The sequence below is a fragment of the Candoia aspera genome, chromosome 2, assembly GCF_035149785.1.
Source record: "Candoia aspera isolate rCanAsp1 chromosome 2, rCanAsp1.hap2, whole genome shotgun sequence".
Taxonomy (NCBI): domain Eukaryota; kingdom Metazoa; phylum Chordata; class Lepidosauria; order Squamata; family Boidae; genus Candoia; species Candoia aspera.
In genome coordinates this window covers 40,604,923-40,627,275 of record NC_086154.1, presented here as the reverse complement: position 1 = coordinate 40,627,275, position 22,353 = coordinate 40,604,923, and the positions used below count along the sequence as shown (strand labels likewise).

The 22,353-nt window shown below is 38.1% G+C and overlaps 1 protein-coding gene across 2 annotated transcripts in view; it reads left to right on the top strand.

Annotated features, from left to right (window-relative positions):
• Positions 1 to 14,676, top strand: part of FGD5 (FYVE, RhoGEF and PH domain containing 5) — a 163,163-nt gene extending 148,487 nt beyond the window's left edge. For both annotated transcript variants that reach the window (XM_063291659.1, XM_063291657.1), the window contains exons 15-21: positions 3,238 to 3,337; positions 4,693 to 4,830; positions 7,804 to 7,906; positions 8,469 to 8,599; positions 9,973 to 10,101; positions 10,921 to 11,069; positions 12,137 to 14,676. In XM_063291659.1, coding sequence (XP_063147729.1) covers positions 3,238 to 3,337; positions 4,693 to 4,830; positions 7,804 to 7,906; positions 8,469 to 8,599; positions 9,973 to 10,101; positions 10,921 to 11,069; positions 12,137 to 12,173 — 787 coding nt within the window. In that variant the 3' untranslated portion in view covers positions 12,174 to 14,676. The remainder of the gene's footprint in view (positions 1 to 3,237; positions 3,338 to 4,692; positions 4,831 to 7,803; positions 7,907 to 8,468; positions 8,600 to 9,972; positions 10,102 to 10,920; positions 11,070 to 12,136) is intronic.
• The last annotated feature ends 7,677 nt before the right edge of the window (positions 14,677 to 22,353 follow it).

Below are 22,353 nucleotides of genomic sequence, written 5' to 3'. Positions count from 1 at the left end.
CTGCCTTTTCCACCTGAAGAAAAGTTTGATGCTTAGGCCTTTATTTCCTAATCACTAGGTTTTTAAACTTAATATGGACAGTAATATGCGGTATAAGCAGGGAAAAAAGAACCCGTTGTATCTATATTGAAATTAAATTTGCTTTTCTTAGTTTTGATCTGTCTGCATGCCTCACTTCATAGAGCATTTACGTATATATTCTATCAATCTCCTGCTTTTCCTCCAATATATGAAGACAGAATACCTTTTACTCCTTCTCTGTCCCGTTTTATCCTCATAACAGCCCTGTGAGCTAGGTTGGTCTGAGATGTGACAGGTCCAAAATCATCCCATAGTTAGTATATAGGTAGGATGACCCTATTCCCTTCAGCCCAGCAAAAAGGTCTGCAATGAGTCTGAGGCTGAAGAAGGCAGCTTACTTTGACCTTGCACCCTTCAGAAGTATGTTGAGATGGTTTGATATTACACAGAGAATGGATGAAGCTGAAAAAGAGGAAGTGGATTGAGAGGAAGAGAAAGAATGAGTAAGTCATGGTTGATTGGAATTAATGAAATCTTCAAAAAGAGAGAAGTGAGAACCTGAAAGAACAAAAGGTAATGTATAAAATGGTGTATGGATGGGATGGAATGAAGAATTGTTTGCAAGGACAGAGATATATGGAGAGATATAATGAATAGTGTAGGTATAAACTAGATGTAATTATTCTTCCTTTTTTTCTCTTGCTTCCTGCTTTTAATTTCTTAGCCTGATACTTCTGACTCTTTGGCTGTGCTTTGCATAATATTATTTATTCCTGAAAGGGAAAAGCATGCTGTGGATATGTACATAATTATAAAGTTAGGTATCTTAGGGAAAAGTACATGTAAGCATGTTATAATCTGGAAAATAATTTGCAAAACCAGTAATATATTACGGAAACTTGCATACAAAAACATGTTCCAGCAGAAAACAGAAATATTAAAAAGTATGCCCCAAAATGCATAAACATTTGATGCTGATGCACAAACATGTACAGTGCATAATTCCTACAGAATTATCAGAAAGCAAAAAATGGAAAGATGTAAGTTGTAATTAACCATTTTGAAAGGCATGGACTAAAGATTGGAAGAATGCTAACTAAAAGGTCTTAAGTATGTACAGTCTAAACACCGCAAGTCCCCTGGAGGTACCTTACAGATCAAAAATATAGAAAAGTTTTCTGGAGAGAGAGATGGTGGTATGTCAAGCACTGAGATTACTCCCCTCATCAGTGTTATCAGGATGCAAATCCCACCTTTCTATACCTGTGCCCAACATCTGATACAAGTACTATGAAAGTCATGTGTTTTGCATCATGACACACATTTGACACCCATACGTCCCAGCTAATCTGGATTTATGGGTTGCCAATTATTTTTTTCTAAAAGAGCTCTGCTACTTTTACTGCAATGCAGAAGGTAAGGTGTACTCTAGCAGCTAGAGTATTAGATGGGGCAAAAAACTTTTCCATTCCATTTTTGTTTCTTGAACCATTAATAAAAGCACCAGAGTCCTGCCAGAAAAAGCTAGCCGCATGGATATCTGGGATATTAAATATAGAAAGAACCTTGCAAACAGGGATTGTGGTGAAAAGAATGGATGTTTCTGGAAAATAAATAAGACTAGTCGTCTGGGACAGGAAGTGATGTGCAATGTATTATCAGGTCTGTATTCTCAGCCTTCTTTTTGCCAGTAGGACCATTGAGTTTTATAGCAGCTGATGTTTTCATAGTTAAGTGCTTACTCATGGGGGATTTACTCTCAGCCAAGCATCATTGATCGGATTGTGCTTCTCCCCACATGAGCCTCCTATGTCTTCAGGCACTTTGACACAGCCACTATCATTATAGTCCAAACATTCCTCAGCCCCTCAGAACCATTTTCACAGTGCTTGTGATGATTCTCACCACAGTCGCTGTGAATTCCAGGCTTGCCAACCATTGTTCTGTCCAGACAAACCACGGGGAAGTGCAAAAATGGGCATCCAGCCAGCACCGTCCCTCCTTTCTCCATCAGTCCCTTGCCACGTTTGTTTTCATGGCAGGAAAAAAAAAATCCCACCTCAAAAGCAAAATAAAAGCTTGTCATTAGCAACAAATCTACTTTCCTGCTCTACTGAAGCCTGGTGCAAGGACGCTGTGGTGCTACAATGAAGAGGGACGCATCAAGGAAGGAACAAGCAGGGATTGGCTGTAGTTCCCACCAATGGGAAAATGTCTTGCCCTTGTCCACCACTCCCCTCCCCAGATTTCAGGATCACAACTTGTAAAATGGAAGATGTATCTATTTTGGGTCATAGAGATCAGAAAGCTAAAACTGCATACTCCCTGAGGAGCAATGCCCAAAGTCATTGGGTCTCAATTGCTTAAGGAAGGAAATTTGGATTGAGGTATGACACAGGGCCTCTGCATGGTTTCAGGAATGTCCAGAATTTCCTGAATCTTCAGATTCTTCAGGAATCTGAATGTATTTCTGATTCAGGAATCTGAATTTATCCCCACCCCACTTTTTAATTGAATTAAACTTAACACGCCAACTACTGAGTCTCTTGTCAATCTACATGAATGTGGCACAGGTGATTATCAAGTATTCATATGGTGCCCATTAGACAATAGTCTTAAATTGGGTTGAAATTTCAACAAGCAAGGACAAAAATAGAACACACATCACTGAGGCTTCTGCTGATTCTCATGGTAAACAGTGACCTCTAATGACCAGTTTGCAAGAGTATGGGTCTGTATTTTCTACTTTCTAGTCCCAAGTAAATTTAAAATTCCATCATTGAAGAACATATTAAGAAATTGTCATGAATGTGAGGGCAATGTTCATTCTCTATTTTTCCATTTCTGGGAAATAAACATTCCACAGAGTCCTCTGTTGCTTTAGAAATTAGGACAAGGCTGGCATGTCTGTAAAGAAAATACAGTCATTTTTAAAAATCTGTTCAGTCATGTCTGGTTCTCAGAGACTATCTGGACAAGTCGCTGCAGTTTTCTTGGCAAGGTTTTTCAGAAGTGGTTTGCCATTGCCTCCTTCCTAGGGCTGAGAGAGAGTGATTGGCCCAAGGTCACCCAGCTGGCTTTGTGCCTAAGGCGGGACTAGGACTCCCAGTCTCCCAGTTTAGCCTGGTGCCTAAACCTCTACACCAAACCGGCTCTCCATTAAATAATAGCAGGCTGTAACGTGGATCAAGCTGATTCCTTCCTTTCTCTCTGCAGCTCATGCTCTGAAAGGGATGAGTGGTACAGCTGCATCAGCAGAAGCATCCCAGATGACCACGGGGCTCACAGTGGAGTTGGCTTTCACAACAGTGTTGAAGTAAGAGAATATCCCCAGCCCGCAGTTCTGGGACATATTTGAGTAGGTTTAGGAAAAGAAGTCTTGCACGGTCAGACATTTAGATTATTTTCATGTTTGTCTTTTAGCAAGACAGAAGGTCAAAAGCTATTGGAGTATATGTGTTCATTATTCAGCTGGCTGAGGTTGCTGCTGGAATGTTACTATTTTAATTAATTTGTTGTGTATTTTATTTTTGTTGTTGTTATTGTTAGCCATCTTGTGACTAATCTAACCCTCTGTGGGGAGGGCAATCTATAATTGGAATTCTGCTATATAAAAGGCTTCATTTCGAAACCTCATGAACTTAAGTTCTTGAGGGAGTGGAAGATACTGGGGCTTTCTGTTCTGAACTGAAAGTGAACTATTTAGAAAATTATAGAACATGTTATAGAACAAGCTGGAAGTATGAGCATGCTAGAGGAAAGAAAATTCACCCGGGATATCACTATATTCTAAAAACATGTTCATATGTTGGGTTGCTTCTCACTTCACGTTTTTACAGGGAGGAACCTTTGGAGAAAATATGCCTATTCTTCTAACACTCCTACTCTTCTAACAGTGCTGGCAGAAACATTTCCAAAATAGGAGTGCACATGTATGTCCTTAAGGCTCTAGGAATGAATCTTAATTCATCCCCAAATCTTTAGCCTGTCTCTAAAAGCGAGGTGGACAATATCAGCAAAGTAGCTATTGCAGATGGCACTGGTATATTCTGTGACCAAATCAACTCTTTCATTATGTCTGTGCAGGTATTCTCTTAAAGGCAAAGGCTCCATTTTTAATTTTTGCCTCCTAGGGCCACAAAAGATATGATCAGTGACATCATGGTGATACAGGAGTGTGTGGAACCAAAATTTTTGACCTCTTTTTGAGGAGAGGAGTGATTGGGAAATGGTTTTAAGGAGAAAAATGATGTCTTAAGATTTACCCTTTATAATCTTCCAAAATGGTGAAATGGGCTCACAAAGATGGGGGGAAAGCAACTTAAGGCAACTATTTCACACTTTAATTCCTCTCCAAAAGTCTTATAAGCAAGCCCAAACATTTATCCCTGCCCACTCCAGAGACATTCTGGGGATTCTAGGAATGCTTGGGAGAGCGGAGGGGCTGTATAATATGGCTGTAGGCCACAGACGTGAGTATCCCTGTCTTAAAGGAACATCTCGCTGTATTCTGCTGCCTGCAGAAAGGAAGTGATTCCTGATTATGACATTTCAGTTGAATATGGAGACCAGCTCTAAAGTTCTTGCCCATATCTATCGAAGTGATTCAGATAAGGCATGATTTCTACGGTATGATAAGGCTAAGAATAAGCCGTTGCATTTTATTTTCAGCTTAGGGAAAGGCTGGGAGTGTCTTTGGGTGAGAGGCCACCAACCTTGGTACCTGTATCTCACGTCATGATGTGTATGAACTGCGGTTGTGACTTTAAACTCACACTGAGGCGTCATCATTGCCATGCATGCGGGAAGGTAAATATCTCACTAGAATTGGATGTCTTCAGATCCTTGGCAGAAAAGAAGCTTCTGGTCAATATCTCCATTATAGCACATGCAACTCTCATCAACTCATTACAAGGAAGGGAATCTCTGTAGTAAGAGGTCTGTCTTTTGTAAGCAGCTACTATCCACAAAATGTTTCTGAAAATTACTGCCACTGACATGTTAAGAATACATGTTCCCACCACGTGATTTGACCTGGGTGAATGCCACCTTCTAAAACCATCATGAACATCAAAGTCAAAAAAAACTTTTAGCTAGTTCCAGAACAGTCTCATAGGTCTGAAATCAATAAATTTGTATATACTTTCCACATGAAGGAGTTAATATATTCTGTTCACCAAACATATACCAGCAGTGATGACTAATAAGTTAAAAGGATTAATTTGATGGGTTTTGACACTTATGGGGAAAAGAAACAGTTTGTGAAACAATTTTAATCATCCCATGCAACTATTATTCCAATCCTACTTATTTTTTATAATTTAATTATTTGGGTTACATTTTGATAAACTACTGCCATATTCCTTAAAACAGGTACAAGAATAAAGCCCATGCTTATCATTCCTGAGGTCTTCCTGTGGACTGAACTGAACTACAATCAGACACTTGCTTGTTTCCAAATCTAAATATGGCACCTCATATATTGTATCCACATCAGTAATAGAGACAATAAATAATAGAGATAAGGCCTCTATTTTTTCTTATTAACTTATTATTAAATCCAGTAATCCAAGTGCTTGCTGTTTCAGCCCATGGCCCAGCTATTTTAGCTGATTGTGCAATTCCAGCATTACTGTACACTGATGATATAGTTATGTCTACTTCACAGATGGGAATGAGAAAAGCACTTAGGGCATTAGCTTTTTTCTGTACAGAACAAAAGCTATCAATAAACTATCAGAAAACTCAAGTTTTAGTGTTTGTTCGACGTTACCATAAAATTCACAAATGGCAAATAAGTGGGACTCAAATTGAGCAGGTACACACCTGTACATAGGAGTGCAGTTCTATGCTTCTCTATCCTGCAATGCTCTTTTTAAAAAAAAAAAAACAGGCGAGTGTTGCACAGTGTACCTCTACAGCTGTCATTAAGATTTTGCCATTCAAAGGGAGTCCATTATATCCCTGCAGCTTGCAAGGTTTTCCAAGCTAAGGCAATCCCTCAGCTTCTTTATGACTCTCAAATTTCCTCTTTTGCAAGCTTTACATCCTTGAAATTATTCAAAATAGGTTAATTAGAACCATACTGATGGTTCCAAAAAGTGTAACAAATGTCATCTTACATGTAGAGACAAGTATAGTCACACTGGATGCTAGAGCATGGTTTCTTCTTACCTTTTGGCTTAAGTTAATCCTACTTCCTATAGGTTTGGCCCCATTGGTACTTAGAGACCATTTTAAATCAACATGGCTTAAAAAAGCCCTAGATAAAATTCATTTGCTGGGCTTCTCTATGGAAAGTTTGTGCTCATTAGGTATTAACAATGCTAGAACAGTCCTCAAACAACAAATTTGGGATATAGATCTCCAAACAAATTTAAGCAAGGTGTCACTCCCCAATGTTTATCATATTTCTCCAGAAGGGTTAGCTCCAGCCTATTTTTCATCCATTATGCTTCTGAAATTTCATAAGGCCTTCACTTTAGCCAGGCTGGATGTATTGCCCTCAGCACTTCTTTTTGGACATTTTAAGGGTACTGCTATGTCTTTCCAGTTATGTCCATATGGTGATGGCTCAATAGAAACCCTAAGCCATATGCTACTATGCTGCTCCCTTTATAAGGACTCTAGACAGACCTTCATTTATTTGATCTTGAAGAAATTTCCAGGTAGGAAGTGTGATTTCTACTTAATGTTACTTCATTTGGACAAGGACTCAAAAATATCTTCCCAAGTTGCCCAGTTTTGTGCTACCACCTGTACAATACGCCATACCATTAATTAAGTTCAGAACTTCTTATAACACGGTTTTTATTCTGTTTTATTTTACTACATCCATTCTTAATTATTTTTAGATCCTATTATACTTACTCTTTTTCTGTTTTATATATATAGAAGTATGGAACGGTTTTACTATTAGATATTTTATTGTATTTGCCTTAGGGCTGTCATAAACTGATTTGAGTTGACTGATAGGGTGCCAGTTTGGCATTCTGTGTCTGTTTCAGTTAGGGTATATTTGTTCCCCCCATTATAGTTACTTTTAGTTTTTTTTTTAGGTATTGTGTCTGTTTTTAATGTGAGCATCACCCAGAGTCAGTGTTGAATTAGGCAAATCTAAATAATAAATTATGTATAAATAGTGTGATTACTTTAAGAATGTCATACAGAATTTGTTCCTGTCTTGGTAATTTCATATGATAATATTACTATACTTGTGTCCAACAACTTAAGAAGTTTGGAACGCTTGATCTGTCCATGACAGATTTGACTGTTATTCTCTGTTTGGAATTACAACCCCTTGCTTCATATTTACGTGCAGTATGTCACATATGTTCAGATATCGATCATTCTGCAGTGCTTGAAAGAGGCCTATAATGGCTGATCCATGCTCTAGCACTGGTGCTATTATACAGTACAATCATCCATTCTAGAAGATTGAGCAGCTTCATTATAAAGAATAATAAATGTGACAACTGCACCTTACTGTGAGATGATAAAAATGTATAATTTTAAAGATATATTAAAGTGAATTATGTATTAAGGTGAATTGGATCAAGTTCTTCATGTTATCCTCTTACTGAGGAACCTGATCTTAGCTTAAGGGCAAATTTCATAGCTTGATTAACACTTACGTGTGTGTGTGTGTGTGTGTGTGTTAGTGAAATTGGATGACTTTGGAACACAGCTATTCTGGATGATCTTCAAGTCACTTCCAACTTTGATTCATACTTTTCTGACTTACCCTAAAGACAGTGTGTACCATATCTTGTATTCATGTAGATTATATGCCGAAACTGTTCAAGAAACAAGTATCCTCTGAAGTACCTCAAAGACCGACTAGCAAAAGTTTGTGATGGCTGCTATACAGAACTGAAGAGTAGAGGTGAATTCTTTTTGCCTGTTTTAAACACTGGGGTCTCTGCTGACACACAGATACCAAGATATCTTAGAACAATTACTTTGGGCTACTTTTGCAAGGGTTTCCCCTCCCTTCGAACAGAAACGAATATTCCTATTAGGATCCAACATCTTCAACAGGAACCTTGTGGAGCTCATTCATATTTGTCACATAGAGTGATCTGGTTAGGAGGGAAACACTGGTCTAACTCTTTACTTCTAAGGAGGTAGGATGCAATTAGATATAGCCTAACTTCCTGAGGACCCAATTCTACTGTTTTAATGTGAAGTTAGTGAAATCCACACCATTCAGAATTTGTCCCAGAGGCAAACTGTATTGTATGAAAGTAGTTTTCATTAGAGGGAGATTTTTTTTCATGCAGTTTTGTTTAAACTTGATCAGAATCAATGGTCTTTCATGGGTAGAATTTAAAGATCCAAAGAGGTGTTGAAAAGATGACACATTACCCACAAAAAAAGTGCTTACAGTTGGATATTATGCCTGAATTCACATACCAAATAATCCTTTCCCATTCCTTCGATTGCAGAGCGGCCAATAAGCATAAGCTTCCCTACAAGTTCATCCAGGTTTTCAGGCAGTGCCTTCTCTTCTGTGTTCCACAATATCCACTACTCTTCCTTCAAAAGACAAAAGAAAATTCCTTCAGCTCTTTTGGAGGTAGGATCAACGATGCCTGCAAAAAGGCAAGGAAATTAACAGACAGGACACTTTTGCTATGGGATCATTCATACTAATTTTCTGTAATGCATATTTGGACAGCTTGGTGCACTGGTTGCATCATTATTTCTTTTTGGGGGTGGGGAGTAATTCTTGTGCAAAGAAGGAATTTTGGATTTCCCTCTCCTCTCAAGTAAAGGGAGAAATGTCATAAAACGGATCACAGAAAGTTGTATTTCCTTTTGAAAATATCACTTTTTTAAAAAATAAAATAAAATCTTGTATGTAATTTTAAAATTTAAGTCAAATTAAAACAAATTCTTATCGTTACTTGAAATAATAATGTATTTAGTCATTCCCCCAATGACTTACTTTCCTATCAGTGTTGATTTTGATCTGTATAAATACTGCACTGGTTCGTTCTCTGACACCACAAGAGGGTGCTATGTGGTTATCCAAACAAATTTCAGTTTCAAGGTTTCCAGTGCAATGGATTATGCAAAATACTGTTTTTTAACCAAGGGTGGTTTTTAAAATACAGACTAAAATTATAGTACATGCTAATACTAATCATATTTTCCACTCAGAAGTCCTAAGTGTCAAAAGGTCTCCCTTTTCAAAATGATGTGTGAATGTTTTCCATAGGAATATCCATTTATTATTATAGCCACAATCAAATATCGTGGTATTCAAGAGCTAATTTGGTCTGGTGGTACTGGATGTGGGGAACCCCAAGATTTTGTTCTGCTCTAGGCACAGAAACCAACAGGATGACTTGGGCCAGTCATGAAGTTTTTTTGGCAACATTTTTTTCTGGAAGTGATTTGCCATTGCCTTTTTCCTGTGGTCGAGAGTAACTGGCCCCACATCACCCAGCTGGCTTTGTGCCTAAGGTAGGACTGGAATCCATAGTATCCCAGTTTCTAGCCTGATGCCTTTAATCACTATCCCAAACTGGCTCTCATGTTCATTTAGCTATTTATATGCATGCATATGCATTCATTGTATGTGTTGGTCTGATATACTAGCTTCCAAAATAATCACCCTGGTTTGTTTTGTGGGAAATAAAAGTCCTAATTTAAATAAATATAAAGGCATAGTAACATGAGCAGTACTGCAAGACTGCTGTTGTTCTGCCGTTTTAATAAAATGCCAAAACCTGCGCATCTGCATAGTTCCAAGAAACTGAAAAAGTCTTTGTAGTTGTTTTCTGTATCATTGCAGCCAGTATGGATGCTTGTTTAGGAAATATATAAATACTCAGATAGAACTCTTTACAGTGTGGAAAAGTGGGAAGGATTCCTGGTCATTTAGATCTGTCCAATTCCCAAGTATTTGTTGTCACAAGAGTTTTGATTCTCCTTCATCTCCAGGTGGCAGCTTCAGGAGAAGGCTCTTCTATCAATGGGTATCTCAGCAGATGCAAAAGAGGGAAAAGGCACTGGAAAAAGTTGTGGTTTGTTATCAAAGGCAAAGTGCTCTACACATACACAGCAAACGAGGTAGGTTTCGGCAGGTGGAAGAGTATTCCCAAATTACTCAGAGCTTACTTACAACACATCATACATGGGGTTGACATTCCAATAATTCTGTATACTTTTCATACCAACCTCAGCTCTGAGTCCCTGGCAGGTTGGTTGGTTGGTTGGTTTTGAAAAAGCCAAGCTGGTCAGAACTGCTTAGTGATTGGAAATCTTAGAGATGTAGGTAAGGTGGGGAAGTCACAAAAGCATCCTGGAAGAAATCACTTCTGTACAGTTGCCAAGAAAACTACAGGAACATGTCCATCATATGGAGTCAGCCTTAACCAAAGGGAGTCTTGACTTGTTGCAACAAGTGATAGCAGTTACCAACCATGGCTGGCCTTGCAAAGAGCTAAGCAGGATTGGATCAGTTTAGTTCTTGGATGGGAGACCACCAAAAAATCCCATGTTTGTGAACTTTAGACTGAGAATTCAAAACAAAATTCTGGGCATAAGCAGTGGCAAATCGCCTCTGTACCATTCCCAGGAAAAAAACATATATGTGCTGATGTAGTCACCAGAAGTCAAGCTCAGCCTGAGGGAGATCTGACTTTACTATTCCATTATCTGGAAAATACTAAAGCATGCGACTGAGTTCTCTAGGATTATCAGATGGGAAATCCCCATACAGTATTATTTGAAACACAACTTTATTGCAATTTTACTAGCAATCTTAGAAATCCAGATAAACAAAGGAGGAGAACCAGACTTCTTTCTCTTGTCTTCCAAGAGCATACCTCTCTGTGTGTAAGTCCTCTCTTCCTCTAAAGCCCATTTCCCCTTCTGCACTGATTTCAGGACAAAGTCGCCACTGAGAGTTTGCCTTTGCTGGGTTTCACAATTGTCCCAGAAAAGGAAGATCGAAATATGGATGCAGTTTTCCATCTTTACCACAAGCAAACTCTGTTTTATAGCTTCCGAGCAGAGGATAATAATTCAGCACTGAGGTACTAGGTGTTGATCTGCCTGTGATAACATACTAACCAGTGAAAAAGTGCGTGCAGTGCTTCTCACTTCTCTTACAAGCTCTTTCAATGCTGCTAAACAGAAATTACTGCTTTTGTGTAAGCTTTTGGTAATGCCAGCTTTAACACAAACAGACAACTAGCATTAACAACAGCAGTAGAATTTGCTTGGCTGTGGCAAAATGCTGGGGTTAGTTTCAGTTAATCAAATGTAGACAAGGTAGCTTGTGAACATAAATACATTTGTTATTTGTGGGTCAATGCTCATTTATTTTTATTTATTTATTATTCAAATTTTGCTACCACCCATCTCCCCCAAAAGAGGGACTCTGGGCGGTTTACAATAAAAAATGTTGCGATCTTAGTAATATTTCCTATAATGCTCTGCTTGAGTATCTGTGGGAACATCATACAATAATGTAGTAGATATGAGTTATTAACTCATGCACTCTTGGATATCAATACCCTCAGTGCATGCAACTCAATCCAATGGATCTTTATTAGGAAATGAATTCAATGGGTCTTTTCCACAAATGGAATTTAAGATAACCATTGGTTGGCATGGAAGCTATAGACAGGAATATTTGCTTGTGTTTACACAGGAAAGGATACAAGGATCTTGTAAATAAGTGATCCTTTCTTGGAAAACACTCAACATTCTACTTTTTCTCAGCTTTATAGTATAATTTATAACAACTAAATGAATACATTGGACATGCAAGCAAGAATCCTGAATGCACTTACTTATAAGTGGGGGAGAAGCCAATGCAATTTCTTACATGTTAAAGGTGCCTTAAGAAGTGTAGTCTGAACGTTATTTGTATTTGCATCTCTCCATATACTCACTGCAGCATATAGACCTCTTTTTATCATTTTCTATAATTCTAGTTAACAAATGGGGAAGGTATCTGGCTTTCCCACTATAATGCACTAGATGAAGAATGAACAGAGTTCTGACAATTCCCAAAATCAACATTTGTTAAAACAAAGATGAGTTATTCTCATATTGGCTTCCTTAAAAATATGGTTTTGATTCTCCTTTTTTTCAGATGGATTGAAGCCATGGAGGAAGCATCTGTATTATAGCATCATCCAAGTGGATTCTGAATTAATGCATTTCTATTTGCAAGATTACCCATATAGTGGAAGGAACAGTATATATAATCCAAATCTGGCTAAACATATGAAAAAGAACATGTAGAAGCCTATAATTTTCCATCCTTAAACGTATCTCCTTGCAGATGGAAACAAAATAAGGGGAATATTTATGGACCCTTTCTATCTTTGCAGGTTCATCACTAAACTGTGCTCTCATGTAACAGTTGCATTGTTTTCAAGAAGTTAAACCAATATATGCATTTCTAAAAGATTTGTTTACTCACCATAACTCTGTTTTATTTTAAGATAACATCCATTTGATTTGTTCTAGTCATAAAACTGAGGGTTTTTACATGAAAGTTTTGTTTCCTTTCTTCTTCCCTAAAAAGAGATTTAGACTGACTTGCCATTAACAATGCTAGAATGATGGGATACACATCATAAAGTATGTGAAAATCCAGTCCAAGCTGGTATTTTAGTGGTTATAGACCTTCTATGCTAATTGTAAGGTAATTCTCAGAAAGGTGGTAACAGCTTAGCTTTGTTTATTAGGGATTTTAATCCACTCCAAATTCCAATACAGTTGTTACGAAGACTGCACCAGTTTCTACTCCAAAGGATATTAAAATATTAATTTATTATAAACCTTTACAGTTTGTTCAAAATTGATTTATCTAGATTATATTATTTTAATAGTTGAGAGGAGCAGATCTTATTTATAAATCTTATTCCTAAAATATAATTCTAAACCCAAAACAGGTGTCAGCATACAACTTCAATATAGAACAGCACTTAACTATATTTATTCAATAAACTAGAAAAGCTAGGGAAAGCTTTGCCTAAATCTTATCTTCAGCAGCTATAGGATGTCATGCAATTGGAGAAACCAATATTGTTAACCCTGTTTTGCCGTATCAGTTCAAAAATGATGGTTCGGATTCCATTGTATTTAGCCACCTGATCAAGTGCAAGCATACTGTAGTTGTTGCCATACCTACTTCTTCTTTTGATAGAGTACATGGATGATGTTTGGCACCAGCCATAGCATTTTATAGACTGTGTTCGTGCAACATGCTTAACCAGGTCAATTAAGGACGTAACAGCTGCATTTGTACAAAATGTTGAGTTAGTGTTAGCCTTGATTTGTTTTTGCATGGCTAAACTGACTCAGATCAGTTAGTTTACAGTTCAGTGTATCTCATAAACCAGAACATGGGTTAATTGGTTAATTAACAAGGTTATGCAAGTTCTATGAGCGCAGACACAGTATGTTCCTAGGAGGATAAGTAATCAAGGTATTTTACCAGTATGGCTGATTTGTAGTGGCAGATGGATTGCAGAATATATCACTGTTCTTTCATCAGACTGCATTAGCCAGTGATAGGTCCTATTCGTATCTTGAAAATGATGAGCTGTTTCAAAACCAAGCAAAAAACCTTAGGGGTCTGCAAAAGCTGTCATTAAATTTTAGACGACGTACATAGTCTAAATGCCAGGTTTTAAATATAAGGAGGTTGTGCAAAGCATTTGCAAGAGGTGTTTTGCAAAGTATGGTAAACATAAGCAAACCACCCCTCCTTGAAACATTACTCTAAAGCAGAGCAGCCATGTCTTCTGGAAAGCTTGTAGAGTTGCTTCCAAGGCTGTTCTCATCTGATGGTGCATGCACGTTCCACTGAGACTACCAGCAAAACCAAGTGGTGATACGTGCACCACTCTTGCCCAGACAGCCAAAGGCAGGCTCTGAAACACTCATGTGAGCCTTCCACAGAATGTGGCAGCTTGGATATATGAAGACTGCTTCACTTACATCAACACATCTTCCGAATGCTCTCCTTCAGATGCTTGGCACAATGAAATAGAGTACCATTAACTGAAGAGGCATGGACCACCTTGTCTCAAAATGTTTTATACCCAAATAATGTTTAAAAACTAATAAAAATACACTAACATGATGTATGATCTATTGCTGAAACATTCTGCTACCAAAAAAGTGTTTAGGATGGAGATTTCAGTATTGTGCTGATTGAACAGCATAACCAGTATTAATGCAGTACTGACACAATTGTGCTTGCCCTGATGAAGCTTGTGAGATTTTTGTTTCAGCTGATGATGATAGGGACCTTAGAAACACCCCTCTCAAAATACAAGATTAATACCATTCAATGAAACAGATTCCATTTATTTTTTAATCTTTGAAGACTTCAGATGTACAGCAAAATACACTTGTTAAATATCTCTAGTATTTATATTCAGGACCATGACCTGAACTGCTAATTAAACTTTGGACTCGATTAGTTTGTTTCCTCTTTGTATAAAGGTTTACATTTTGTTTTTCAAATGAACTGTTCAATTATTTGTTTCTGTACAGGACTAAATGGCCCAGGAAAAAACAACATATAGCTCTACCGTTTCATTATTTCAGCATCATTTTTTTCAGTTCATGTTGGCAGTATAGAAATATGAAAATAAAATACAATTTTAGGATTCACTCGGGCGTCAGGTTACAAATTTAACCTTGTTACCTTACACTACTTACAATATGTAAAAGAAATGGAAAACTGCAATCAATCAATCAATCATGCACTGACAGAAGCAACGTTAAATGCCAAATGTAACCCACTAAGTAACAAAAGCTGCAATCTATTGCACTCAGTGTTTTCAGATAGCACTGTAAGCAAGACTTAAAACCAAACATGCAGTACAAAATAACAATACTATGACATTTTGGTGCTGGCATTAACTGTTGTATTAAGTCTACAGAAAAACTACTACTCAAAATTGTTGTAAAAATATGATATTCATTTTTGTTTTAAGAAACATGAAAAAAAAATAAAAATAAAAGACCAGGTCCATAGGAGTTTGTTAGTATTTTTCCATTCTGAATCAATAGTTCGTATGTTGATGAAGTTACTGGCGAGTAATTTTCCAAGAACACACTTTGATATGGTTTTTCAAATCAGATGGGGAATAATGATGTTTAGACAACCAATAGCCTTTCCTGCTTCTGAGGTTGGTCCCCACAGCCTGTCAACAGGAAGAGGCTAAGCTTAACTAGGCAGGAAACCTACAACTGTCCTCACTAACAAACTGGCTTAATTTAACTCCCAAGCCTGGGACACAACCAATCTCTCTGTTCTTATACCCACCCCCAGATACGCAGCTCAGCCTCGTGGTCTCCCAAAATTCAAGAATCTATTGCTATAAGATTCAAAGCCATTAAGAAAAATAGATTGCTGGCCATGATGTATATAAAATAAGGACTCAAGTCAGGAGTCAGCAACTGTGTCAGTGTTACCACACCTTTACAGCATCTTGTGTAATTATGTGGGCATCCCCTCCCACCCACTCAACAAATAACCACCCAGCCTCTGGTTGAAGATCACCAGCAGAGAACGCATTGCTTCACACAGCTTGTTTCACTGGCTGGCCGCTCATCCAGTCAGACCTCTAGCCTGAGCCTACTTCCTTGTAGTTTTAATCCACTGTTTCTGATCTTGCCCTTGGACAATCCAGAATAATTCTACTCTCTCTTCTGACATGTCAGATACTTAAAGTCTGCCATCAGATCTCCCCTCAGCCATCTCTTCTGTAAGCTAAATATACCCAGATCCTTTAGCTGTTCCTTACAGCAGTGCTTCCCAAACCTGGGTAAATTACACAAAATTGGGTAAAAGTGGTTTTTCTTTGGGTAACGACACACGAACTCATTAAATTGCCTTAAAGTGTTTTATCTACATTGGGTAAAAATGACTTTCTGGTAAGTGGTTTTGGATAATGAAGGAAAAAGTTTGGGAAGCACTGCCTTACAGCCCTGGTTTCCAGGGCTTTCACCTTATTGGTAGCCATCCTCTGAACTTACTCCAGTTTGTCTCCTTTTAGACCTGTAGTGACCAGAACTGGAGATGTACTCTAATATTCCAGATGGGTTTGACCAGAGTAGAGTGGAATTTCTTCCTGTAATTTGGACTCTAAGCTTCTGTCAATGCAACCAATCAAGTATCTACATTCTTTAGCAGCCACATCAGATTGCTGGCTCATGTTTGTGGTTAGTAAGGCTCCCCAGACCCTTTCAACATGGACTACCGCCAAGCCAGATCTCCCCCATCCTATACTTGTGCCTTTCATTTTTCCTACCCATATGCAGAACTTTACATTTCCCCATTAAATTCCATCCTATTCATTTAACCCCATCGCTCAAGCTCTTTTTGCATCTTCTCTCTCTCCTTTGCACTCCTATCAGCTCAGTGTCATCTGTGAACTTGGTAAGTGTCCTATCAACCTACCTATCCAAATCATTGGTAAAAATGTTCACGAGAGATTATCAAAAGCTTTGCTAAAGGCCAGGCATGTTATGTTGGTGGTATTCCCCTGATCTATTAAGTCAGTAACTCTATGAAACAAGATAAATTTAGTCCAGCATGATTTGAGACAAACCATACCTCTTAGCATGACTGTCCCAAGTGCTCACAAACATGCTGCTTGATCATCTGTTTCAGGGCCTTGCCAAGGATAGATGTCAGGCAGAGCAGTCTAGTTTTGTGGGGTCTTCCTCCTTCCCGCTTTTGAGGATAAATATGACGTCTGCTCTCCTCCGGTCTGTTGGGACCTCACCAATCCTCCAGGAGTTTGAAAAGATTACTGAGAATGATTCTGCAATCATCTCTGCTAGTTCCTTCAGTGCTCTAATCCATTTGGCAGTGGAGACCTGAATTTCTTTAAATTTGCTAACTTATTTCTTAACCAATTTTTTTTGTCTATCCTAAGTTCCCTTCTTTCCCCACTGGCATAGTGATGACCAGCTACTGATCAATTTCCCTTCTGAGAAGACAGAAAATAGGAGTTTAAAAAATTCTGCTTTCTTACCATCATCGTACCAATTTACCACTTTCTCCTCTCAACAGACCTACACCCTCTGGCTTTGCTTTTATTTCTAAGACATCCAAGGAATTGTGTCTTGGGTTGTTAACCCTTGCAAGCCACAGCTCACTCCGCGCTTTAGTCCTTCTGGCACCACTCTTAGTTTCTGGTGACTACCTTATATTCTTTTTTGGTTTTGTGCCCCTTCTTCTATTTCTTCAGAATTTTAGGGAGTTCTTTGTATAATCACATTGGCTTTAGATTTCTCCCATTTTTCCTTCTTGTAGGAATGGTTTGCAACAGCACCTTCAGTTCTCCAATCACTGGATTTCCTATCCTTCCTCTATACTTTTCTCCTTCAGGAGAAACAGGTCTGACTTTTCTCAGCACCTCTTCCACCGACATCACAAATTCAAGAGTAACATTATTTTCTACTAAGGTATCAGTCACCTCCAGTTCTTCAGTTCATCCTGTTGTGAGGATTAGATTCAGGATAGCAGAGCCTTTTATTCTTTCTGCCACATTCTGACAAATGAAATTGTCAGCAAGAGAGGACAAGAATTTGTTGTCCCTCTGATTCTTGACAGAGTTATATTCACAGCAGATTTCAGGAAAATTGAAATCTCTCATTAACACTGTCACATATTTCTTTGAAAGACTGGTCATCTGACACAGAAAGTCCTCATCTCTGTATTCTGCCTACCCAGACAATCTATAATAATCGCACAATTTCAGATTTTTAAAAAAATAATTTGGGGTTCTCTGAATGTCATTTAAAAGTTGTCACAAGTACCATATTGCTGATTCCTGTCTTACATTTTCTTTGCATTTACAACATCAGCATTTTCCCCATTAACATGGGGATGAAGGTGGGGAGGCACTTCTCCATTCAAGACTACTGCAAAACTTGGGGGTCCTCCTGAAATCATAACTACTGCTCAAAGAGCAGGTGGCAGCTATAGCCAGGAGGGCATTCCTAGAACAAGTGGCCCTTCAGATGGTCACTGATGCCCTAATTAACTCACAATTGAATTACTGCAATACGCTCTACATGTAGTTGCCTCGAAGACCACCCTAATCCAAATGCATCAGCCAGGCAGTAATGGGCACACCTCAATACACCCAAGTGTCATCAATGCTCTGCAAGCCGCATTGGTTCTCAGTTTGTTTGTGGGTGCAATTCAAGATGCTAGTTGTCATCTATAAAGGTCTCCATGGCATAGGGCCTGTCCTGAGGGGCCACCTATCTCCAGTGGTTTCTGCCTTCCAGTGAAATCAGGTAGAGTGGGGTGGTCCAGGGCTTCTATTGAGGGCTCCCAGAAGTGTGCCTTCTCTGGAATAGCACCTGCCCTCTGGAGCAGCAACCCCCCAAAGTCATATGGCTCCCACCCTACAAGGGTTCCACAAGTCTTTAAAAACATGGCTGTGCTGGGCCTCAGCTGATTGTTGAACCTGATTTGATTTTTTTTTTTTTTTGGTAAGGGAATGTGTGTTTACTCCAGTCACACGTACTTTTTTTAAAATTGGGTCCCCCCCCCCCACTTTCATTATGTAAGCCACCCAGTCATTTTGGAGTTGGGCAGCTTCTAAATTAATAAATAAATAAACTGGCAAAGACATACAGCATTGGCTTATTTGTGCTTTCATAATCTTGCCGTCTTGTTATGGCAACATGCAACATAGGAGATGTCCAGTGGCCAGCTCTACATTTTAGTAATGGTGAACAAATTCCAAGTGTGCTTGGAGATAAGTAAGAACCATCACTGTTGAAGCATGTGCATTTTAGACTAAGTCCAAATTGATTATTTTAACACAAAGTGAGTTTTTGTTCACTGCCATTATGAACATTTGCCCCTACAGCTATGACTCTGACTGCCATATATTGTGGTAGAACAAGCTCTCCCTATGGATAAGTCCAATTATGCTGAACATCTTTCAAGCTAATACATTACAGTCTTGGTGCAGAATCCCATACAAATGCAGATGCTACATTTTCCAATTTATGAAACTGGATTTTTGGTTATTTTTACTAATTGTGTCATTTTATCTTTTTGGTTTTGATCCTGTTCACCACCAAGAGTCATTGCTGAGATGTGACTCTATGTAAGTTTTTAAAATAAAATAAATAACAAATGCATCTCTAATTCTAAAATTAGACTAAGAATATGGTCAATGCACTTAATCCATCCCCTCCATTGTACAAAAAACATGAATAAATCAATGTGATATACTGCATCTTTTTTCAACAAGCTTTTTATATTGTGGGGTTAAAGGAGATGTCAATATTCTTAAAATGTCTTGCAAATGTTCATTAGCAATGGAGGAATGCTGTTCGTTTTTATTCATGTTCATGACTGAAAATGTTTGTTTGCATATAAATGCGTTTCCAAAAATACAAAAAGTTTTCTGAGCAGTATCAATTAGCTTTTTACATTTTCATTCTTTAAATATTTGTAAAGGTCAATCAAACTGCTTTCCTTAAATTTTGATTTGTAAGTTTCTGAACACTACATATCAAGTATTTCTTTGGAAATTAGCAATATTTCTTCTGGATTTACATAAAATAGAATTTCAATGATATATAATCTAATCTCTTCTTTCATCAAACTTTTTGTCAAATTCTTCAGATAGGTTAACAAGCTCTCCATATTTTTTTTCCAATTACACATTTTAAATATTAGTTGATCTTTTCCTTGAAGCTGCAGATTCAGATTTAAATGAGTTGTGACATCACAAAAGAAAAAGGTGTCATAGTTCCATTCATCTCTGAACTTTTTGAATTTTTTGTCCTTTTGCAAGAACTTTTGTTACTTCATTTTTATAGTAAAAAAATGCTGAAGCTTGTGCCCTCAACTCAATCATCTTATTTCTGTGTGATAAATTAAGTCATTGCCTTCAGCTTCTGCTTCTTGAAGAAATGTTTGGAATGTTCTGTGTTTCAGTGTACTACTATGGAGGTAGTTAACAATGGAAGCAACCAATGACATCACATGATCAAATTTTAAAACTTTATTGCACAAAACTTGCAGATGAATAATGCAGTGGTGTTTGGTTATTATTCATTCAACGTGGCCCTCAAGAACAACAAGCACTCCAATTCATGGCAGGTGACCCATCAGTGCAAATTGCTGTCAAATTCTTCAGATCATGTTTTAATACTTAAGACATTTTATGACTTCATCACAAACTAGTTTTCCAGTTGTATAACCAGTTATGGAGCACATTCTCAAAAGCTCCTCAGTAATTTCAAAATTTGTACTGATTCCTCTTATAAAAATGAGTGGTGTGTCTTTTAAATCAGTGCTTTCATCAACAGCCAATAAATAAGAGAAATTCCTTTAATTTCTCAGCTAACTGATCACTTAGTTTTATTTTTTTATTTTCTATCCCGCCTTTATTATTTTTATAAATAACTCAAGGCAGGGAACATACCTAATACTCCTTCCTCCTATTTTCCCCACAGCAACAACCCTCTGAGGTGAGTTGGGCTGAGAGAGGGGGACTGGCCCAAGGTTACCCAGCTGGCTTTCATGCCTAAGGCAGGACTAGAACTCTCAGTTTTTGAACAGTCATTTGGAATTAACTATTATCATCAAATATTTCTTTTCTGAACACAGCAATCTGCATAGGTAAAGGTAAAGGTTTCCCTTGACATTAAGTCCAGTCGTGTCCGACTCTAGGGGGCGGTGCTCATCTCAGTTTCAAAGCCAAAGAGCCGGCGTTTGTCCGTAGACACTTCTGTGGTCATGTGGCCGGCATGACTACACGGAACGCCGTTACCTGCCCGCCGAAGTGGTACCTATTAATCTACTCACATTTGCATGTTTTCGAACTGCTAGGTTGGCAGGAGCTGGGACTAGCAACGGGAGCTCACCCTGTCATGCGGATTCGAACCGCCAACCTTCCGATCGGCAAGCTCAGCGGTTTAACCCGCAGCGCCACCACAATCTGCATACATGTCTTTAAAATATTACCTTCCGTAAAACATTTTTTGGCAACAGCGATTTCCCTTGCAATTTTAAAGCTCACTTCAGTAACTGTCTCATTTCAGTGCTTATATTCTTGAAAACCTGTTCTCTAGTAAAATTTTTCAGTAAAGCAGCAACTTAAATGTTTTTTTTTTCATTAGAGTCTATTATGTTCATCTCAAAATGTCTTTGGGAGATTATATTCTTTTGGAATGCTTACTGTCTCAATTTTGTCTTTCAATTGAGAAAAAACTATTTATTTGTCCATTCTGCACTAAAAACTTTATGTTCCTATTTAATTTTCCTCTTCTTGTATTCACTTGTACTCATGGGTGTATGATAAAAAAAATCATTCAAAGTTGGGTTTTAATTTAAGAAAAAGAATATTTACCTTTATTAAGCCCATGGATTAATAAAAGCACAAAAATGTAAAAGTTAACACACAGAGAAATTAATAACCAGACATTCTGATAGAAAATCGACAATGACTTGATCATACCTCAGTGCCGCTACTGAGTTTTATGGAGCATGTTTGCTAGAGCGCATACACTTGCGCATGAGATACTTGTGAGAAGTGAGAATCCCCAGGTCACATAACCTACTAAAATTCAGCAATATGATTTTGTTATAAACCTATAGTCACTTTTATATCATTTTAAAAAATGGTTTGATATTATTTTGTATATACCACGTAACAAGTTTACACATTCAGCAAACTGTATTTTAAGAATATCCAATATTTAAACTTGCTGTGCAACTAAAACTATCTTAACTGAATATTTGAATATTTAATTGAATATTTACCTTTTCGGCCATTATAGAGTAACACACGGGTATGAGCGCTGACACTTTGGAGACTTACTTATTTATTCATTAAACCAGTTTACAGATAGCCCTCGGCTTACAACGGCAATTTGGACCAGAATTTCCGCAGATACACAATGCAGTCATAAAGTGCGATGCCATGTGACTGCGTCACTTAGCAATGGCAATCCTGCAGTCCCAGTTGCTGTCATAACCCCAGGACCATGCAGGTCGTTAAGCAGGAAGAGGCAGGAGTCCTAGGCAAGCAGGCTGGTGGATGCCATGGGGGGCACTATGAGCAGGTGCTCAGGAGTGTGGGCTGGTGCATGGGTGCTGCAGGGTTGTGCCACAGGCAGTTGTTCCAGAGCGCAGGCGGGGTGCGCCATTATGTGACCGCAGCTCACTGCGAGAACTACCTGTACTGTAAAATGCATGAATGAATCAGTAGGATCAATTCCTTTGATTTTCGTTTTAAAATATGGGGCCAAAGTAATTTTTTTAAGTTATCTGGCCTCTGTGGATTGTATTTTTTAGCA